Consider the following 18,777-nt stretch of genomic DNA (forward strand, 5'->3'; position numbering starts at 1 on the left):
ATGAAAAAAATGAATCACAAGTTCAGGGTGCCTGAAACCTTAACCACTGTATTTCTAATTTAAGTCTGCATTTTTAAAAATGTCATTCCGATTTGTGCCTGCTGTACCATGTATGAAAAAGTATCCTGTTTTCTTTGTTTTGCTTCCTTTCTGTGAAATCCCTGGTGTTCAAGCCAGTCACTCTGCTTTCCTATTAAAAACTGACCACTCTAGGCATGAGAGCAAAGCATGGTCAGTTGTCTAGCTATACTGAGAACTCATCCTACTCTCCTCCAATGATCAGACTTGCCCTTACACAACCCCCTTCACCGCCTTCCACTGGGAAGATCAGCATGCTGATGTTTCTCCTCTCCTTACTCTTATGCAGCTGAGAACAGAGGGAATGTGAAAACTTATTAAAAAGCTGAATGGGTTATTTTACAAGGTGAGGGTTTACAATCACTTTAAGACAAAAGTAAGCCATAAAGGGACTGTATAGGGTTTTTTTTCACTAAGTTTTCCTTATTTTATATTATCTTTGAGACAAGGAATATGTACTTACATTTTTATTAATATATATTTTAATTGATCTTAGTCAAGTATACATGAAATGCACTTAATGCCGTTTAGTTTCAGATGAGTTGTTGTAATACTTTACTGGTAATAGCCTTTAATTTTATCCCCTGCTGTTTAGCTCTATTAAGAAAATGCAAGCAAGTCCAAAGAGGTGTATCAAGATCATGCAGAGCTATATTGATACTAAGTTAGACAGACAGTCAAAAAGAATAGATGCTGCAGGCCTGTCTTAATAGAAATATCCTCTATTACCAAAATGTTATAAAAGATCAGTTTATACAGTTAAAAACATCAAATACTGCTAAGCCACTAATACAATCTAGCAAAAAAAAAAACCTGTTACAAAATTTAAAAGTTCAATCAATTTAACATAAATTATATTTTTTTTAAATCTAAAGAGTACCTCACAGGGTTACGGAGATTGTACTTTCTGAAGTCTTTGCTTAATCATTTCCCTTTTCTCACCGATTTCCTTGTCACCAATTCCATTCAAACTTCCAAGGCAGGTTTGACTCCAGTGGGCGACTGTAAAATTTTTGTAGTACTGGCAGTAATTTTTCTCATAACCCTTTCACTGAATGTGCATGGGTGATCTAACAATGTAGGACTTTTAGCATGGTTAATTGTCTATTCAATAAGTATATAAAATATGAGCTGTTGTTAGTGTCTGCATTCTGTTTTGATGTGCTCATGGCAAATGCTTTCTTTATATCTCCTTGTTACAACTGCCCTGTTTGCACAGGTTCTTGAAAACCCCACTAAACCCAGTTGCAAACATTCAAATAAAATTGGTAGTCTGATCCAAATATACACTATATTACCAAAAGTATTTAGACGCCTGCTTTTACAAACACATGAACTTTAATGGCATCCCAGTCTTAGTCCGCTGGCTTCAATATTGAGTTGGCCCACCCTTTGCAGCTATAACAGCTTCAACTCTTCTGGGAAAGCTGTCTGTAAGGTTTAGGAGTGTGTCTATGGGAATGTTTGACCATTCTTCCAGAAGTGCATTTGGGAGGTCAGGCACTGATGTGGATGAGAAGGCCTGGCCAGCAGTCTCCAATCTAATTCATCCCAAAGGTGTTCTATCGGGTTTAGATCAGGGCTCTATGCAGGCCAGTCAAGTTCCTCCACCCCAAACTCACTCATCCATGTCTTTATGGACCTTGTTTGTGCACTAGTAAGCAGTCATGTTGGAACAGGAAGGGACCATCCCTAAACTAAACTGTTCCCACAAAGTTGGGGGCAAGAAATTGCCCAAAACATCTTGGGTAGGGATGAGCCGAACCCCCCCTCCCCCCCGGTTCGCAGCAGAACATGCGAACAGGAAAAAAACTTGTTCAAACAAGCAAACACCGTTAAAGTCTATGGGACACGAATGTTCAAAAACAAAAGTGCTAATTTTAAAGGCTTATATGCAAGTTATTACCATAAAAAGTGTTTGGGGACCTGGGTCCTGCCCAGGGGACATGTATCAATGCAAAAAAAAGTTTTAAAAACTGATGTTTTTTTGGGAGCAGTGATTTTAATAATGCTTAAAGTGAAACAATAAAAATGAAATATTCCTTTAAATATCATGCCTGGAGGGTGTCCTTAGTATGCCTGTAAAGTAGCACATTTTTCCTTGTTTAGAACAATACCACAGCAAAATTACATTTCTAAAGGAAAAGTGTCATTTAAAACTACTTGCGGCTGTAATGTATTGTCGGATCCTGGCAATATAGATGAAAATCATTGAAAAAAATTGCATGGGTCCCCCCCCAGTCCCTTACCAGGCCCTTTGGGTCTGGTATGGATATTAAAGGAAACCCCGCACCCAAATTTTTAAAAAAAATGGCATGGGGTTCCCCCAGGCCCCCAGGCACTATCAATAATCCTCAAACTACAGCCCTCCAGCTGTTGCAGAACTACACATCCCATGAGGCATTGTAAAGCTCTGACATTCACAGACATGACTAGGCATGATGGGAATTGTAGTTCCTGAACAACTGGAGGGCCGTAGTTTGAAGACCCCTGCACTATATAATCTGAACAGCAGTATATATACTATACGGCCTGACGTATATACTCTTCAGGAAATTGGGCCTTAGGTGTTGGTGGTACCAGAACACTGTAAGCCCTCACAGTTACTCTTGGTGGGTGTAGGAACTGGCCCTGCTGTGAAATACTATATCAAAAATTGTAATTACATGCCCCTGTTAAACAGGGGCAGAAAAATTGGGCCTTGGGTGGTGGTGGTGCCACAACACTGTAACCCCTCAAAGATACTCTTGTTGGGCGCAGGAACAGGCCCTGTTGTGAAATATTATATCAAAAATTGTATTTACATGCCCCTGTTAAACAGGGGCAGAAAAAATTGGGCCTTGGGTGGTGGTGCCCTAAGCCAAAAATATTGTTGGAAGCTAGAATCATCAAGATTGAGGAGGAATAGGATAGTCAGCATAGGCAGTCTTCAAGGGATCCCACATCCATAGCAAATTCAATCAGTTACATCAGCATCAGGTGCTTGATAGCTGCTGATCCAAGACTGATTCAGTTTTATGAATGTGAGCAGTATTAAATGTGCGTTCAGAAAGCACGCTGGATGCAGAACAGGCCAGTAGCTCAATTGCATATTGAGAAAGTTCTGGCCAGTGGTCCATCCTCAAGACCCAGTAACCCAGTGGATGCTCTGTTGGAAAGGTCTCCAAGTCTGCTCTTGCCCCTAGATATTCCTGCATCATGTAATGCAGACCCTGGCGATGGATGCTTGAACTGATCAGACCTTGGCGCTGAGGACTGAAGAATTGTTTAAAGGTATCGGTCACCCGGCCACCTTCTCCACCGCTCTTCCTCTGACTGAACGAAGCATCAGCAACATGTTGTCCAGCACCAGGAAATTGTAACCTCCCAGGGTCTGGAAATGTGTTGCACAAACCTTTCTTCAAGGCCTCCTGAAGATGTTTCATCCCCTGCTCCCTCTGTGAAGGTAGGATGAGTTCTGCAACCTTAACCGTGTAATGTGGATCAAGAAGGGTTGCCAGCCAGTAATGATCCCTCTCCTTGATACCACAAATCCTAGGGTCCTTACGCAGGCTTTGCAGAATCAGGAAAGCCATGCAGCATAAGTTTGCCATTAGATTCTGAGTGTTCTTGGTCACTAAGGATCACATGATCTGTAACTATCTCCTCCCAGCCACGTACAACTCCTTGGGTTTCTGGGGACTGAAAACCATCCCTTGAAGACTGGTGCTGAGTGTTACATTCATGCTGACACAATCCTCCTCTTCCTTCTCTTCCTGTGTGTTTGGCGGGCCCGCAGGAATGCTATCTGGATAAAGGGGGCCTTGAGAGGTAAGGAAGTCCTCCCCTTCCTCCCGCTTTTCTGCCTCAAGTGCCTTGTCCGTGATTCCACGAAGCGTGTACTCCAACAGGAAGACTAGAGGGGCAGTGTCACTGATGCATGCATTGTTGCTGTTCACCATCCTTGTGGCCTCCTCAAATAGTGACAGAACAGTGCATGCATCCTTGATCAGTAGCCACTGGCTTGGCATAAAGAAGCAAGCTCCCCTGACCCTGTCCCGGTGCCATACTCGCATCTGGTGAGCATGTCACAAATGAGGTGGTTGGTGGGCAGGTTGCATTCTCTTTGAATGTCAGCCAACTGAGCACTGACATTGTATGACCAGTGGAAATTACCACAGACTTTTCTGGCCTGTCTCAGGAGATCCTGTAAGCCTGGGTACCTGCTGAAGAATGGCTGCACCACCAAATTCAGGACATGTGCAAAACATGGAACATGGGTCAAGTGTCCCTGTTGGAGGGGCAGAGAGAAGGTTGGTGCCATTGTCGCATACAATCATTTCTGGCTGAAGCTGGCATGGCATCAACCACCTCTGAGCCTGCCCTTGCAGAGCTGACAGGATCTCTGCCCCAGTGTGGCTCCTGTCCCCTAGGCAGACCAACTTAAGCATCGCATGGCATCTTTTAGCCTGACTGCTTGCATAGCCCCTTGAACGCTTACGGAGCACCGCTGGTTCAGAGGACAAATCTGCAGAAGAGGCCATAGAGGAAGAAGAAGAGGGGGGTGGAGGAGAGAGCTGTGGCAGAATCGCCACTAGCATTTTCGAGGCATGTAGCAAAACAAGCTCCAACAACACTGGACCCTGTCCTGCATCCTTCCCAGCTACCAGCAGAGTTACCCAGTGCGCCATGAAGGAAAGGTAATGTCCCTGACCATGCCTGCTGGACCATGAGTCAGCTGTAATATACACCTTACTGCTGACCGCCCTGTCCAATGAGGCCAAAACATTGCCTTCCAAATGCAGATAAAGAGCTGGAATGGCCTTCCGTGAAAAGAAATGGCGTTTCGGAAAATGTCACTGAGGTACAGCACATTCCACAAATTCACGAAAGAGGGTAGAGTATACCAACTGAAAAGGCAGCAGTTGTAGTGCAAGCAATTTGGCCAAGCTAGCATTTAGACGCTGAGCATGTGGATGGTTGGGACCTTATTTCTTTTTATGGTTCAGCAACTGGGGTAGGGAAATTTGCCTGCTAAAATCAGATGGTGGTGTACTGCTAACAGATTGGCTGCAAGTACTTGGGACACCTATTGCTATACTTTCATTCCTCTCAGCGCAGATTTTTGAGAGTACTGGAGGTACAGTAGGGTTGGAGATCCCAGATGAGGAGCAAGGAGGAGTCCGCTTTTTTCTTTCATGTGGGTCTTTCAAGTGCTGTTGCCAACAGACTGCATGGCAGGTCATCATATGCCTGGTCAAGCATGTGGTGCCCAAGCGGCAGCTATTCTGACCACGCTTGATCCACTTCAGACATAGTTTGCAAACAGCAACGGTGCGATCTGCTGCACATGTGTAAAAAAAGGCCTACACCAAGGGACTTTTAAAGCGGGGAGTCAGCAGTGTCCTGCACCTGCAGAGCTCTGCAGTGTGATGCAATAGGGTGGCTGCCCTTAAGCTGCCCCCTAGAGGACATCCTGCCTCGGAGTTGTGCCTCCTCCTCCTCTCTTCTCACAGGCACCTAAGTACATTCAGTAAAATCATCATCCCCTCCCTCCTTGTCACTGGAGCAAACTTGGCAGTATGCTGCAGCTGGGGGAACATGACTGCCAGTTTCTTGTCCTTCTTGGGCACCCCCTCTCTCTAGGCTCACGTTACTCCCTTCCTCAACTTGGGAACCAACATCAGAGCCTTCAAATCACTGCACATCCTCCAGCAGCATGTACCCAACACTGTGGTCGAATAATTCTAGGGACTCCTCCCTGAATGATGGTGGGGCTATGGAATAACATGGCCAGCAGCAGGAAAAAAAAAGGACAAGCGTGCCCCACGGCCACCTGCAGAGGATGCACCATGTCCACGAGCAGCACTGTTGACTGTAGACACAGAGGCTGCTTGCCCTCTTTTAGTGGCTGGTGAGCATCTGCCTCTCCTTGGTGGCCTTCCGGACATGATGTATATTTTGTTTTGCAACACCGCACTACACTGTATTAGATACTGTGTACACCACCAGAAGTGTAGTAGAAACTATACCCAAGTACACCAAGGAATGCACTGTAGATATAGGTTACACTGGATGCAGAATATAAATATAGTTTTCCCACTTAAAAAGATGAGAGACGCCTGTAATGTCCTGTCATCATAGGTATACCTCAACTATGAGAGACAAAATGTGGAAACAAATCCAGACAATCACATTATCTGATCTTTGAAAGAATTTATTTGCAAATTATGGTGGAAAATAAGTATTTTGTCAATATCAAAAGTTAATCTCAATACTTTGTTATATATCCTTTGTTGGCAATGACAGAGGTCAAACATTTTCTGAAAGTCTTCACAAGGTTGTCACACACTGTTGCTGATATGTTGGCCCATTCCTCCATGCAGATCTCCTCTAGAGCAGTGATGTTTTGGGGCTGTCGCCGGGCAACACGGACTTTCAACTCCCTCCAAAGGTTTTCTATGGGGTTGAGATCTGGAGACTGGCTAGGCCACTCCAGGACCTTGAAATGCTTCTTACGAAGCCACTCCTTCGTTGCCCAGGTGGTGTGTTTGGGATCATTGTCATGCTAAAAGACCCATCCACGTTTCATCTTCAATGCCCTTGCTGATGGGAGGAGGTTTGCACTCAAAATCTCACGCTAAATGGCCCCATTCATTCTTTCATGTACACGGATGAGTCGTCCTGTTCCCTTTGCAGAGAAATAGCCCCAAAGCATGATGTTGCCACCCCCATGCTTCACAGTAGGTATGGTGTTCTTTGGTTGCAACTCAGCATTCTCTCTCCTGAAAACATGACGAATTGTGTTTCTACCAAACCATTCTACTTTGGTTTCATCTGACCATATGACATTCTCCCAATCCTCTTCTGGATCATCCAAATGCTCTCTAGCAAACCTCAGATGGGCCCGGACATGTCCTGCCTTAAGCAGGGGGACACGTCTGGCACTGCAGGATCTGAGTCCCTGGTGGCGTAGTGTGTTACTGATGGTAGCCTTTGTTACGTTGGTCCCAGCTCTCTGCAGGTCATTCACTAGGTCCCCCCTTGTGGTTCTGGCATTTTTGCTCACCGTTCTTGTGATCATTTTGACCCCTCGGGGTGAGATCTTGCGTGGAGTCCCAGATCGAGGGAGATTATCAGTGGTCTTGTATGTCTTCCATTTTCTAATTATTGCTCCCACAGTTGATTTCTTCACACCAAGCTGCTTGCCTATTGCAGATTCAGTCTTCCCAGCCTGGTACAGGTCTACAATTTTGTTTCTGGTGTCCTTCGACAGCTCTTTGAACTTCACCATAGTGGAGTTTGGAGTGTGACTGTTTGAGGTTGTGGACAGGTGTCTTTTATACTGATAACAAGTTCAAACAGGTGCCATTAATACAGGTAATGAGTGGAGGACAGAGGAGCCTCTTAAAGAAGAAGATACAGGTCTGTGAGAGCCAGAAATCTTGCTTGTTTGTAGGTGACCAAATACTTGTAGGTGACCAAATACTTATTTTCCACCATAATTTGCAAATAAATTCTTTCAAAAATCAGACAATGTGATTGTCTGTCTGGATTTGTTCCACATTTGTCTCTCATAGTTAAGGTATACCTATGATGACAATTACAGGCCTCTCTCATCTTTTTAAGTGGGAGAACTTGCACAATTGGTGGCTGACTAAATACTTTTTTGCCCCACTGTGTGTATATATATATATATATAGTAAAGGACTAGTGTCAAATGTAGAGCTTTAAGGACACCGCCACTGGTTCTTCTTTTTAAGGGCTTTGTTTGCCCATTTTTATTAAAAGCAAGTTCAGCAAACAAACATAGGTTTCCCTCGCAGGGGTTTTCAGCATTCCTTTTTCCATCAACAAAATGACATTCAGCCTAGTTGCAGCACTGCTGCTCTGGCCTTACACTCCAGGCCCTTGTCTGTCTCGTACAGACTGTTTCACAGACCAACTTGGTGCACACAGCTAGCTGCCTCTTGCTGCACTGGCTCCCCCGTGGAGCCCTCCTGACTCCTGGTACTCAGACTTCCTATCTGCCGGGGTGGAGTTCAGAACCATGGTCAGGTTACTACTAAAAGCCCAGCACACACCTGACCAATCAGTATGCTGGCTGTTCTCAAAATCAGGACCCAGGACTAGGGATTTCATCCCACCCGGATCTCTCAGAAATCCCCGAGCTCCAGGTCCCAAAGTGAGCTTTGCAAAACACTAAGGAAACTGAAAGGCCAGTTTCCTCTTCATGTTACAAGCTTCCTGGAGCCCCTCAACCCGTCTGGTTGAGAATTCTGGGTCACAACCTCCTTCTAGACCCTGGCAGGGCAACGCTCTGCCACAATATACAATATCTCACAAAAGGGAGTACACCCTTCACATTTTTGTAAATATTTTATTATATCTTTTCATGTGACAACACTGAAGAAATGACACTTTGCTTCAATGTAAAGTATTAAGTGTACAGCTTGTATAACAGTGTAAATTTGCTGTCCCCTCAAAATAACTCAACACACAGTCATTAATGTCTAAACCTCTGGCAACAAAAGTGAGCACACCCCTAAGTGAAAATGTCCGAATTGGGCCCAATTATCTATTTTCCCTCCCCGGTGTCATGTGACTCGTTAGTGTTACAAGGTCTCAGGTGTGAATGGGGAGCAAGTGTGTTAAATTTGGTGTTATCGCTCTCGCTCTCTCATACTGGTCACTGGAAGTTCAACATGGCACCTCATGGCAAAGAACTCTCTGAGGATCTGAAAAAAGAATTGTTGGCGCATGGGCGGCTCTCGATCATGGCGGACGTCTTCTGAGAGAGCTCCGGGCCCCGTCCGCTCTCCATGACCTCCGTGGAGCACAATTAGCATCTGAAAGCAACTGGGGTAAGCCTGATAGTATGCTCTTCTCCTTGGGCACCCCATGGGAAAGATTGGCCAGCAGCGTCACTGTTATTCTCCTCTATTTGGGCCGCGTCAGGGATCCGACATGGATCGTTATGTCACTAGGCCGCAGTCCTCGGCCTCGAGTTCCCCCGCCGATCCGTTCGCAGCGATGGATCCCTTGCTGGGGATGGAGGACGCAGGGAATCTCCCTCCTTCTGCAATACAGACTGCAACACCGGCCCCAGGCCTCCTACCCTCTTCTACACAAGCAATTTTAACCCCAGATGTCATGGATGCCAAATTGGACTCTAAATTGCAGCTTCTGCTCCAGAAAATTACCCAATCTATCTCGGCTGCTGTAAGCAAAATATCTGCAGAATTGAGGGGGGAAATCACCCAAATTGGGAAACGTACGAACACGCTGGAACATAAATTTGACGAAATGGTGAATTATGTGCAGGCCATAGAGGATAAGAACTCCAGCCTTAAACACTCACTCTCCCAGCTACAGTTACAGCAGGAGGACTTAGAGAACAGGGAAAGAAGGCAAAATCTACGATTCCGTGGTATCCCTGAAAAGGTGGGTGACTCGGCCCTATCTTCTGGGGCTCTTTAACACTTCGGCTCTCTCGGTGGTGGATGTGGATTGGCGCCTAGACAGGGCTCATCGTTCTCTGGGTCCTAAACCCCCGGCTGGAGCTAGGCCCAGAGATGTACTTTCATTATAGCAAGAAAGCCCTGACATTGGCCACACACAACAAATTCCAGTTCGCGTACCAGGGGGCTAAGCTGTAAATATTCAGTGATCTCTCCCCCATCACACTGACGAAATGGAGAAACCTGTGACCAATAACAGCACATCTGCAGCACCACCGGGTCCAGTACTACTGGGGATTCCCCTTTTGTCTCATCGTGTCCAGAAATGGGGTTCAGCAAAGTCTACAGGATCTTCAGGAAGGTGATGCCTTTGTGAAAAGTTTAAATCTCCCCCCATTGCCTGAAGATTTGTTGCCTCCTCCTGGACAGACCCGTCCATTTCCTACTACTCCCAGCCGCGTTTGGACCCCTGTAAGGGGCCAACCAAGGAAGCAAGCCTCCACTCCTCAACGCTCACATTTCTCCAAACAACCTCCTTGATCCTCCTGGCCGGATCTTTTGGCTCATTTATGTCTTTTTTACTCCTGAAATTTACAGGATCCACAAAGCTAAGTGCTGGACTTCAGGTATTTTGAGCTTTCCTGACAATTTGCTTCAGGAGCTCGTCTTTTCCATGCCCATTGGGGACTATAGGTAAAGTTACTGTTATTGTTCAGTTGCTTGTTAATGACTGGTTTTTGAAGAGTTAACTTTGCCAGATTGTTACCGTGACTGTCAAGCTCTTAAGGGGAGCGGGCGGTCCCCTCTCCCTTTCTCCTGGACCCTCCTTGCTGGAGACCCCCATGTGCCCCTACATGGTCTCTGCCATGATGCGAGACCTCCTGAGATGCCAATGGATCTCAGGTCTCCAAACTTTGTTTTTCTTTTTTTTTATCTAAATATTTTTTTGATTCTATTTCTGTTCTCATTTATATTTTTATTTTCTTTTTTTTTCAACATGTCCACGCCTATGTGCCAGCTTTGTAGATTGAGGTCGCAAGGCTTTGTTCTATTACTACTGTTAAGGGTTTTTGTTCGAGAGATATATACGTTCTTTCACAGATATCATTGGGCTAGTTTCTTTTATTATGCTCCTTACGGCTCATTTAATAGTTATCATGCTTTTTGTGTTTTGTTTATTCACAGGATCTACACACCAATGTTAGCTACTATTGACGATGTGTACTCATGCTGTTGAGAACCATGTCATATAATGTAAAGGGTCTGGGCTCCATTCGGTAGTGTTGGATGGCTCTGAGGGAGTTCAGATCCTCAGGGGCGGATGTGGTCATGCTCCAGGAGACTCACTTTTGGGCGGGAGGTACGTTAAAGTTTGCTTCCAGATTTTTCCCCACCTCCTTTTTAGCTTCAGATTCCACAGGAAAAGCTGGGGTGGCAATTTTAATTAAAAAATCATGCCCTATTAGGGTTCAAAAAGTACATGCGGACCCCCATGGGAGGTATCTTATCCTGGAGTGTGGCTAAATGGTCTCTTCTGTTACCCTAGTTAATTTATATGCTCCTAATGCTGGACAGGTTGATTCTCTCAATAAGGTTTTTGACTCTCCTCAATATTGCTCTCAACCGTTTATGATTGTAGGGGGAGGTTTCAACCTGATCATGTCCCCCTCTAGAGATAGACAAGCCTTAACTAGAGACGTTCCCTCATGGAGGGTCATTTCCCAGGCTAACTCATTTCGCAAGTGCATTAGGTCACACCAACTTTTTGACTCCTGGAGAATTAAACACCCCATGGCTAAACAGTATACTTTCTTCTCCATGGCCCACAAAATGTACTCTCGCCTAGATTATTTTCTTATTTCTGCCCCACTCAAAAATTGCATTGTAGAGTCTGACATACTTCCCATTACATGGTCTGACCATGCCACTATTGTACTGGATGTTATGCTATCCCAGACCCCCACCAGGACATGTCACTGGTGCCTTAATGACCAAATTTTACAATCCGAGATCTCACGCACAAAATTGGCTATAGACCTAAAGGAGTTTTTTTCAATTTAATCTGGGGCCAGTTTCAGATTTTTCCACACTGTGGGAAGCGCACAAGGTGGTCTTCCGTGGTGCTTGTATCGCGGAGGGCTCCCGCATAAAAAAAGATAGAAATAGACTTCTACAGTCCTTGATGGATGCCCTGCAGAAAGCTGAGCGCTGGCTGCTGCGTGCACCCACGGTGCCGAAACTGCGTAGGGTGACCTCCCTCAGGGAACAGATAAAGTCCTTACACCTTGGTAAAGCAGCCAAATCCACACTCAAAAACAAAAACATTCTATGAATTTTCTGATAAGCCACACAGGATGCTGGTTAACAAACTTCAACTCTTTTCCTGACTATCTTCTTCGGGCGGATGGGTCTAGAACGCATTGTCCCATGGAGATGACCAGGATTTTTGGCAATTACTATCGCCAGTTATACAATTGCCATACTCCTGATAACCATTTTAACTTCACCCAAGGGAAATTTGACAAGTTTTTCTCTGCTCTTAAACTCCCAAAATTGTCCTCTTTCGATTTGACTGATTTAAATTCAGCTATAACTGCAGAGGAACTTCAAAATATAATTAAAGATCTCCCACTTCATAAATCACCAGGCCCACATGGACTGCCTTATTTTTATTATAAGACTTTTTTGGAAATTTTATCCCCCCACATGCTAACTTTATATGGTACCCTACTTAAAGGACAACCTCCACATCCCCAGTTTTCACATTCATATATCTCAGTTATCCATAAATCGGGTAAAGATCCTTCCGTCCCAGATAACTATAGGCCTATAGCCCTCCTAAACTCAGATTACAAAATATTCACAAAAATTCTGGCTTCTAGACTCTCCAAATTTATTCCTAAATTAATTAACAGGGACCAAGTGGGTTTCGTTTCAAATAGGCACGCTGGGGACAACACTCGTCGCACTATAAATGTGATCATTTTATTGAACAGATCTCCCTGTCAGGCTCTTGTTCTGAGCCTGGATGCTCAAAAGTTGGCCCTATATGTTTTCCACCCTATGTGAATACGGATTAAAAGGTCCTTTTTTCAAAGCTTTAGAGGCCCTATATTCACAAGTCATGACTCAAGTTCAGATGTCATCCTTTTTGTCGCCTAGCCTTCCCATGACTAATGGCACTCGGCAGGGGTGCCCCTTATCCCCTCTGCTCTTTATTCTGTGTCTGGAACCACTTGTTGAGTCTATTCGTATCTATCCTGATATTCGTGGGGTAGTGATGCGACAAAGGGAGTACAAGCTAATATTGTTTGCAGATGACATCTTGCTAACTATTACGAATCCGTTACTGTCCCTACCTTCATTACACAAACTTCTGTCCTCATTTGGTGCTTTATCTGGTTATAAGGTTAACACTACAAAAACTGAAGCCCTTCCAATACACATACCACCGCATCTTCTATCTCAACTCAAAGGATCCTTATCCCTATAGATGGTGCTCCACCTCTCTAAAATACCTGGGAATTCATATCACTCCCACCTACTCTTCCATTTACTCGGTAAACTACCCTCCCTTGATTGAAGATGTCAATAAGTTGGACTGGGTACCCTCTCTCCCTCCTTGGCAGGATCAATATACTGAAAATGTCCATCTTACCTAGACTCTTATACTATTTTGAAACCTTATTGGTTGCTATCCCCCTTTCCCAACTTAAGGCTATTAAGAGAAATTTTCAAAAATGTATTTGGAATGGTAAGGCACATCGCATTTCAGGTTCAGTGGTCCTTGCTGTGAGATCTCGGGGGGCCTAGGAGCGCCAGATATTGCTAAATACCATCATGCCTCACATTTAAGGGCCATTGCCTCCTGGTCCAACCTACAGGCTTTTAGTCACTGGGCTGACATTGAGAAAGGGGTGTTGTACCCGGCTCATCCATGCTTCCTAATCTGGTCTCATATGCCCAATATAGACCCCATTTTCAGATGCCAATGTGCAGCTCCAATGAATTTCACAATAACCATATGGCGTAAATGTCTAAAGAATTTTTCTCTTTCTTCCCCGTGCTCTCCTCTTACAAATGTGTTATTTAACCCATCTATTCCTGACAGTTTGTCCTTGGGACGTATTCTCCCTTGGATAAACAACTCCCTATTTTAGCTCCAAAATCTGGTCCACCCAATCTCCCGTAGGCTCCATTCTTTTGATTACCTCCGTGAAAAGTTTGACATACCTTTGCACCAGTTTCATTTCTATTTGCAAATTAGGCACTTCTTCCACTCTAGGGCTTAGAACATGTCTCTTGAGAAACCCATCCTCTTTGAACATATTTGTGCACAGGGCCCTGGCCAGTTACATCTAGTCTCATCCATTTACCACATTCTTCAGGAGTCAACCCCCCTCACTGAGGACACACATTTGTATATGAGAAGGTGGGCCCACCTGATAGGCCGGCCCATCAGTTCTCAGATGTGGGATAGGATATGGTCCTCTGTTTTCAAGTCCTCTAAATGTGCTATACAGAGAAAGACATCCATTAAGATTATTATGCACTGGTACAGGACACCAGAGGTCATACATAAATATGGTCCTTCAAGCTCAGCTAATTGCTGGCGATGCGGAAAGTCTGTGGGATCTATATTTCATATCTTTTGGCAATGAGACCTGATACAGCCCTTCTGGCAGGAAGTGATGTTGTTAATACAGAAAGTGGTGGGAGTGTCTCTACCGCTTGACCCACTACATTACTTACTGGGCCTTCCTTTCTCTGGTATTACTAAAAAAAGTAATAGGCTAATCTCTTATATCCTCCTTGCTGCTAAGAGACTGATTCCTTTATGATGGTTATCCAATTCCCCCCTACCATGGTCTAGATTTCTTCAGCTTATTGCAGAGATTTGCAGAATGGAATATATGACAGCCATTGTGCAGGACATCATACCCCAATTTGACAAAATTTGGGAGCCTTGGGACAGTTTGGAATTTGGGACATGAATTCAGTCCATTCAGTCCTGAAATTTACAGGTCCCACTCTCTGACTCTACCTTCAGAGACCCATTTTCTTACCACTTGTCCCAGGTATACAGCAGTTTAACTTCCTCTGGAGTTTCTGACTATACTTATATACTCTAATTCAGCTTTGCTCTATAAGTATAACCTCTATTCTTGTTAGGCTAATAAGTTGATGCATACTCTTGTATTGAGATGTGTAGTACACTTTTGTGTCCTACCTTTGTGGACATTGTTTTTCCTTATGTTTTGAACTTTCGTTTCACTTATGTACTCAAATATTCTGTAATGTTTTCATTGAAAAAATCTTTAATAAAAATACAATTAAAGAAAAAAAGAATTGTTGCTCTACATAAAGATGGCCTAGGCTATAAGAAAATTGCCAAGACCCTGAAACTGAGCTGCAGCACGGTGGCCAAGACCATACAGCAGTTTAACATAACAGGTTCCACTCAGAACAGGCCTCGCCATGGTCGACCAAAGAATTTGAGTGCACGTGCTCAGCATCATATCCAGAGGTTGTCTTTGGGAAATATACGTATGAATACTGCCAGCATTGCTGCAGAGGTTGAAGGGGTGGGGGGTCAGCCTGTCAGTGCTCAGACCATATGCCACACACTGCATCAAATTGGTCTGCATGGCTGTCGTCCCAGAAGGAAGCCTCTTCTAAAGATGATGCACAAGAAAGCCCGTAAACAGTTTGCTGAAGACAAGCAGACTAAGGACATGGATTACTGGAACCATGTCCTGTGGTCTGATGAGACCAAGATAAACATATTTGGTTCAGATGGTGTCAAGCGTGTGTGTTGGCAACCAGATGAGGAGTACAAAGACAAATGTGTCTTGCCTACAGTCAAGCATGGTGGTGGGAGTGTCATGGTCGGGGGCTGCGTGAGTGCTGTCGGCACTGGGGAGCTACAGTTCATTGAGGGAACCATTAATGCCAGCATGTACTGTGACATACTGAAACAGCGCATGATCCCCTCCCTTTGAAGACTGGGTTTCAGGGCAGTATTCCAATATGATAACGACCCCAAACACACCTACAAGATGACCGCTGCCTTGCTAAAGAAGCTGAGGGTAAAGGTGATGGACTGGCCAAGCATGTCTCCAGACCTAAACCCTATTGAGCATCTGTGGGGCATCCTCAAATGGAAGGTAGAGGAGCGCAAGGTCTCTAACATCCACCAGCTCTGGTCAACTCCATGCCCAAGAGGGTTAAGGCAGTGCTGGAAAATAATGGTGGCCACACAAAATATTGACACTTTGGGCCCAATTTGGACATTTTGACTTAGGGATGTACTCACTTTTGTTGCCAGCGGTTTAGACATTGATGGCTGTGTGTTAGGTTATTTGGAGGGGACAGCAAATTCACACTGTTATACAAGCTGTACACTCACTACTTTACATTGTAGGAAAGTGTAATTTCTTTAGTGTTGTCACATGAAAAGTTATTAAAAAATATTTACAAAAATGTGAGGGGTGTACTCACTTTTGTGAGATACTGTATATATATATATATATATATATATATATATATATATATATATATATATATATAAAATACACCAACTGAATAACCTGCCTGCTCTAAATCAAGCTATCTCTCTGTCCACACCAACCACACTACACATGGCCACCGTGTAAGCAGCCTTATATAGTGTGGGGTGTGGACTAAGACCCCCGAGCCATGATTGGCACCCTGCCTTTGGCCAATTATGGCTCTCTTAGCAGAGAGCGCTGTGATTGGCCAAAGCATGCAGGTCAGGTGCATGATTTGGCCAATCATCATACAGCAATGCACTGCGATCTCACAGTGCATTATGGGGCGTTCTGCGGCGCTCAAATTTGCCGCGAACGCCCCATATTGTTCACTCTTCGGCGAACACCCGATGTTCGAGTCAAACTTAAATTTGACCCAAACATCAAGCTCATCCCTAGTCTTGGGATGCTGACACCTGAAGAGTTACCTTCACTGGAAGTAAAGGGCCAAGCCCAACCCCTGAAAAACAACCCCACACCATAATCCCCTCTCCACCAAATGATTTGGACCAGTGCACAAAGCAAGGTCCATAAAGAAATGGAGTAGCGAGTTTGAGGTGGAGGAACTTGACTGGCCTGCACAGAGTTCTGACCTCAACCCGATAGAACACATTTGAGATGAATTAGAGCGGAGACTGCGAGCCAGGACTTCTCCACATCAGTGCCTGACCTCACAAAATAGTTAGTATTATTTTTTTGCTGGTGAGTAATTTAACTTCTTTTTTTTTGTTTTAGGATTTTGCATTGTCTGCTTTTATTTCCTTTTCCATGAAAAAAAAAAAAATATCAGAATGATGGTAATAAGGAGGTGTCTTTGGCAAAAGAACAAATCCAGTATGGCTAAATGGAGTTTCTGTAGAGACCCAGAACCATTTAAAGCACATAGAATCCTACGAAACCAATAAAACAACCCTAATCTCACATTCATCATTGACTCCAAAGCATTTTTCCAAATGACGGGATTTCAAAGAAATCTGTTTTTTTTTTTTTTTTCAAAATCTGGGGAACATGTCCTCAATTTCATTTTCCCTATTGGCTAATCAGCAATTCTGCCCTACATGCAATGGGGGCTTCAAATCCCTAAAGCTTTAAAACCCAAAAGAAATGTATACATTTATTAAGGCAAGTCATTTTAGATATATTAAATAAACAGCATATCTGAATATTTAATAAGAATTTATTGACTGGGTGCTGACTATACCAATTTATTGTATATTAATGTATTTCCCTCTCTCATCCTCTCTCTTATAGTGCAGCATTATACAGTTGTGTCATGTTACTTTACCTAGACAGGAAAGCATGGTGTTGGGTTATCATGTCACAGTCGTAGGTAGATGAATCACTCTGTTTCCGTAGTAAAGGAGGCCTTGGCTCCCCATTGTCCAAAACTCCTGAGATGTCAATATTGCTTTTGCTGAGCCGTTTAGTTCCTCGCAGGTTAGGATTGCTTTCATCAGAGAGAAAAGGATTATCCTGGTTAACAGGAATAGAAAAAAAAAACTTTGATAAGAAGAGTACAGTTAAAGGTTACATTTTCTAACCTCAAGTAAAAACATCTATTAAATGATTTACCATTTTGCTGTATACTGCTGTCTGTAAAGCAAAATGGTCATTATGCGAATATGAAGGTTAATGGTAACCAAGAATGAGATGAACATTTCCATTGGGGACACCAATTTAGGTAACAATTGTTTAAGACTACATTTGCATGGGCATTATGCCCCTCTGTGAATGGCAATGACAGGGATCTACTGATTTCTTCTGTTTTTGAGACTTTGTTTTTCAAAGCCTCCTCCTGATTAGGGGATGACCTGGACACATTGCACACAGCACCCTAGGTAATGACTTTTAGTGGAAATTTTAAAAATATATTTATTTCATAATATACATACTGTATATTAGCTCATTCCTGCCTCAGTATTAGCTCATTCCTGCCTCAATATATGATTTTTTCTAACAGACTGTAAAATGGATGAATAGGTTTACAGTGATTGTTTAGATATATTTGTACATGAGCTTTCCCAGACTTATTATACAGTGAAATTTAAAAACAATGTTTTTAATCTAGCAATTAAATTATCGGTAATACACAAATGCAGATATGAAAGCATCCTGTGAAATCAGGCATCACCTTGATAAATATTTTCTTCTCGTTAGCCTGGTGATACCAAGCTGAGAATGTGCTACATAGGAAAACAGTGTTAAGCATAACAGCGTGGTGCCATTTAATCACACGTGTCTTCTAGTTTTGGGAGATTTTGTATCTTGGAAGAAGCAATAACCCACAAATGTTTTAAAGCAATTCTGTTGCTTAAATAATACAGCTAAGATAAGATGTCCCTGCAATGAAGGAAGTAAATACTCACCCCTCCAATTATTTGCCCTGCCTAATGCCACTTTAATGAAGATAAATTGGCCCCAGAGTCTCTATAGAAACCAACACATCTGGGAGTGTCCATCGTTGGTTCACCAACTGCGCTCAGTGCTTCCTATAATTACCCCTACCCAGGGCTTTTTTCTTTTTTCTTTTTTTCCTCAGAGAATAGGTGCTGGAACCACCCCTTTCCAACTCACCCCCTGTCTCCACCACCTCCGAGCTTCGGTTCCACCCCCTACCCACCTCCCAGTACCACCCTTTTCGAAAATACAGAACTAAATATCATTTTATGGTCATGGAATTTGAAACGATGGCAAAAAAATTAGAAAAA

General features: G+C 43.7%; 1 protein-coding gene across 1 annotated transcript in view; it reads right to left on the minus strand.

The window, feature by feature from the left end:
- The window catches only part of PITPNM3 (PITPNM family member 3), a 1,020,867-nt gene that overhangs the window by 129,894 nt on the left and 872,196 nt on the right, over positions 1-18,777 (minus strand). Inside the window, exon 8 of the mRNA XM_073616741.1 lies at positions 17,355-17,542. Coding sequence (XP_073472842.1) covers positions 17,355-17,542 — 188 coding nt within the window. The remainder of the gene's footprint in view (positions 1-17,354; positions 17,543-18,777) is intronic.

The sequence above is a fragment of the Aquarana catesbeiana genome, linkage group LG02 (assembly GCF_042186555.1).
Source record: "Aquarana catesbeiana isolate 2022-GZ linkage group LG02, ASM4218655v1, whole genome shotgun sequence".
Taxonomy (NCBI): Eukaryota; Metazoa; Chordata; class Amphibia; order Anura; family Ranidae; genus Aquarana; species Aquarana catesbeiana.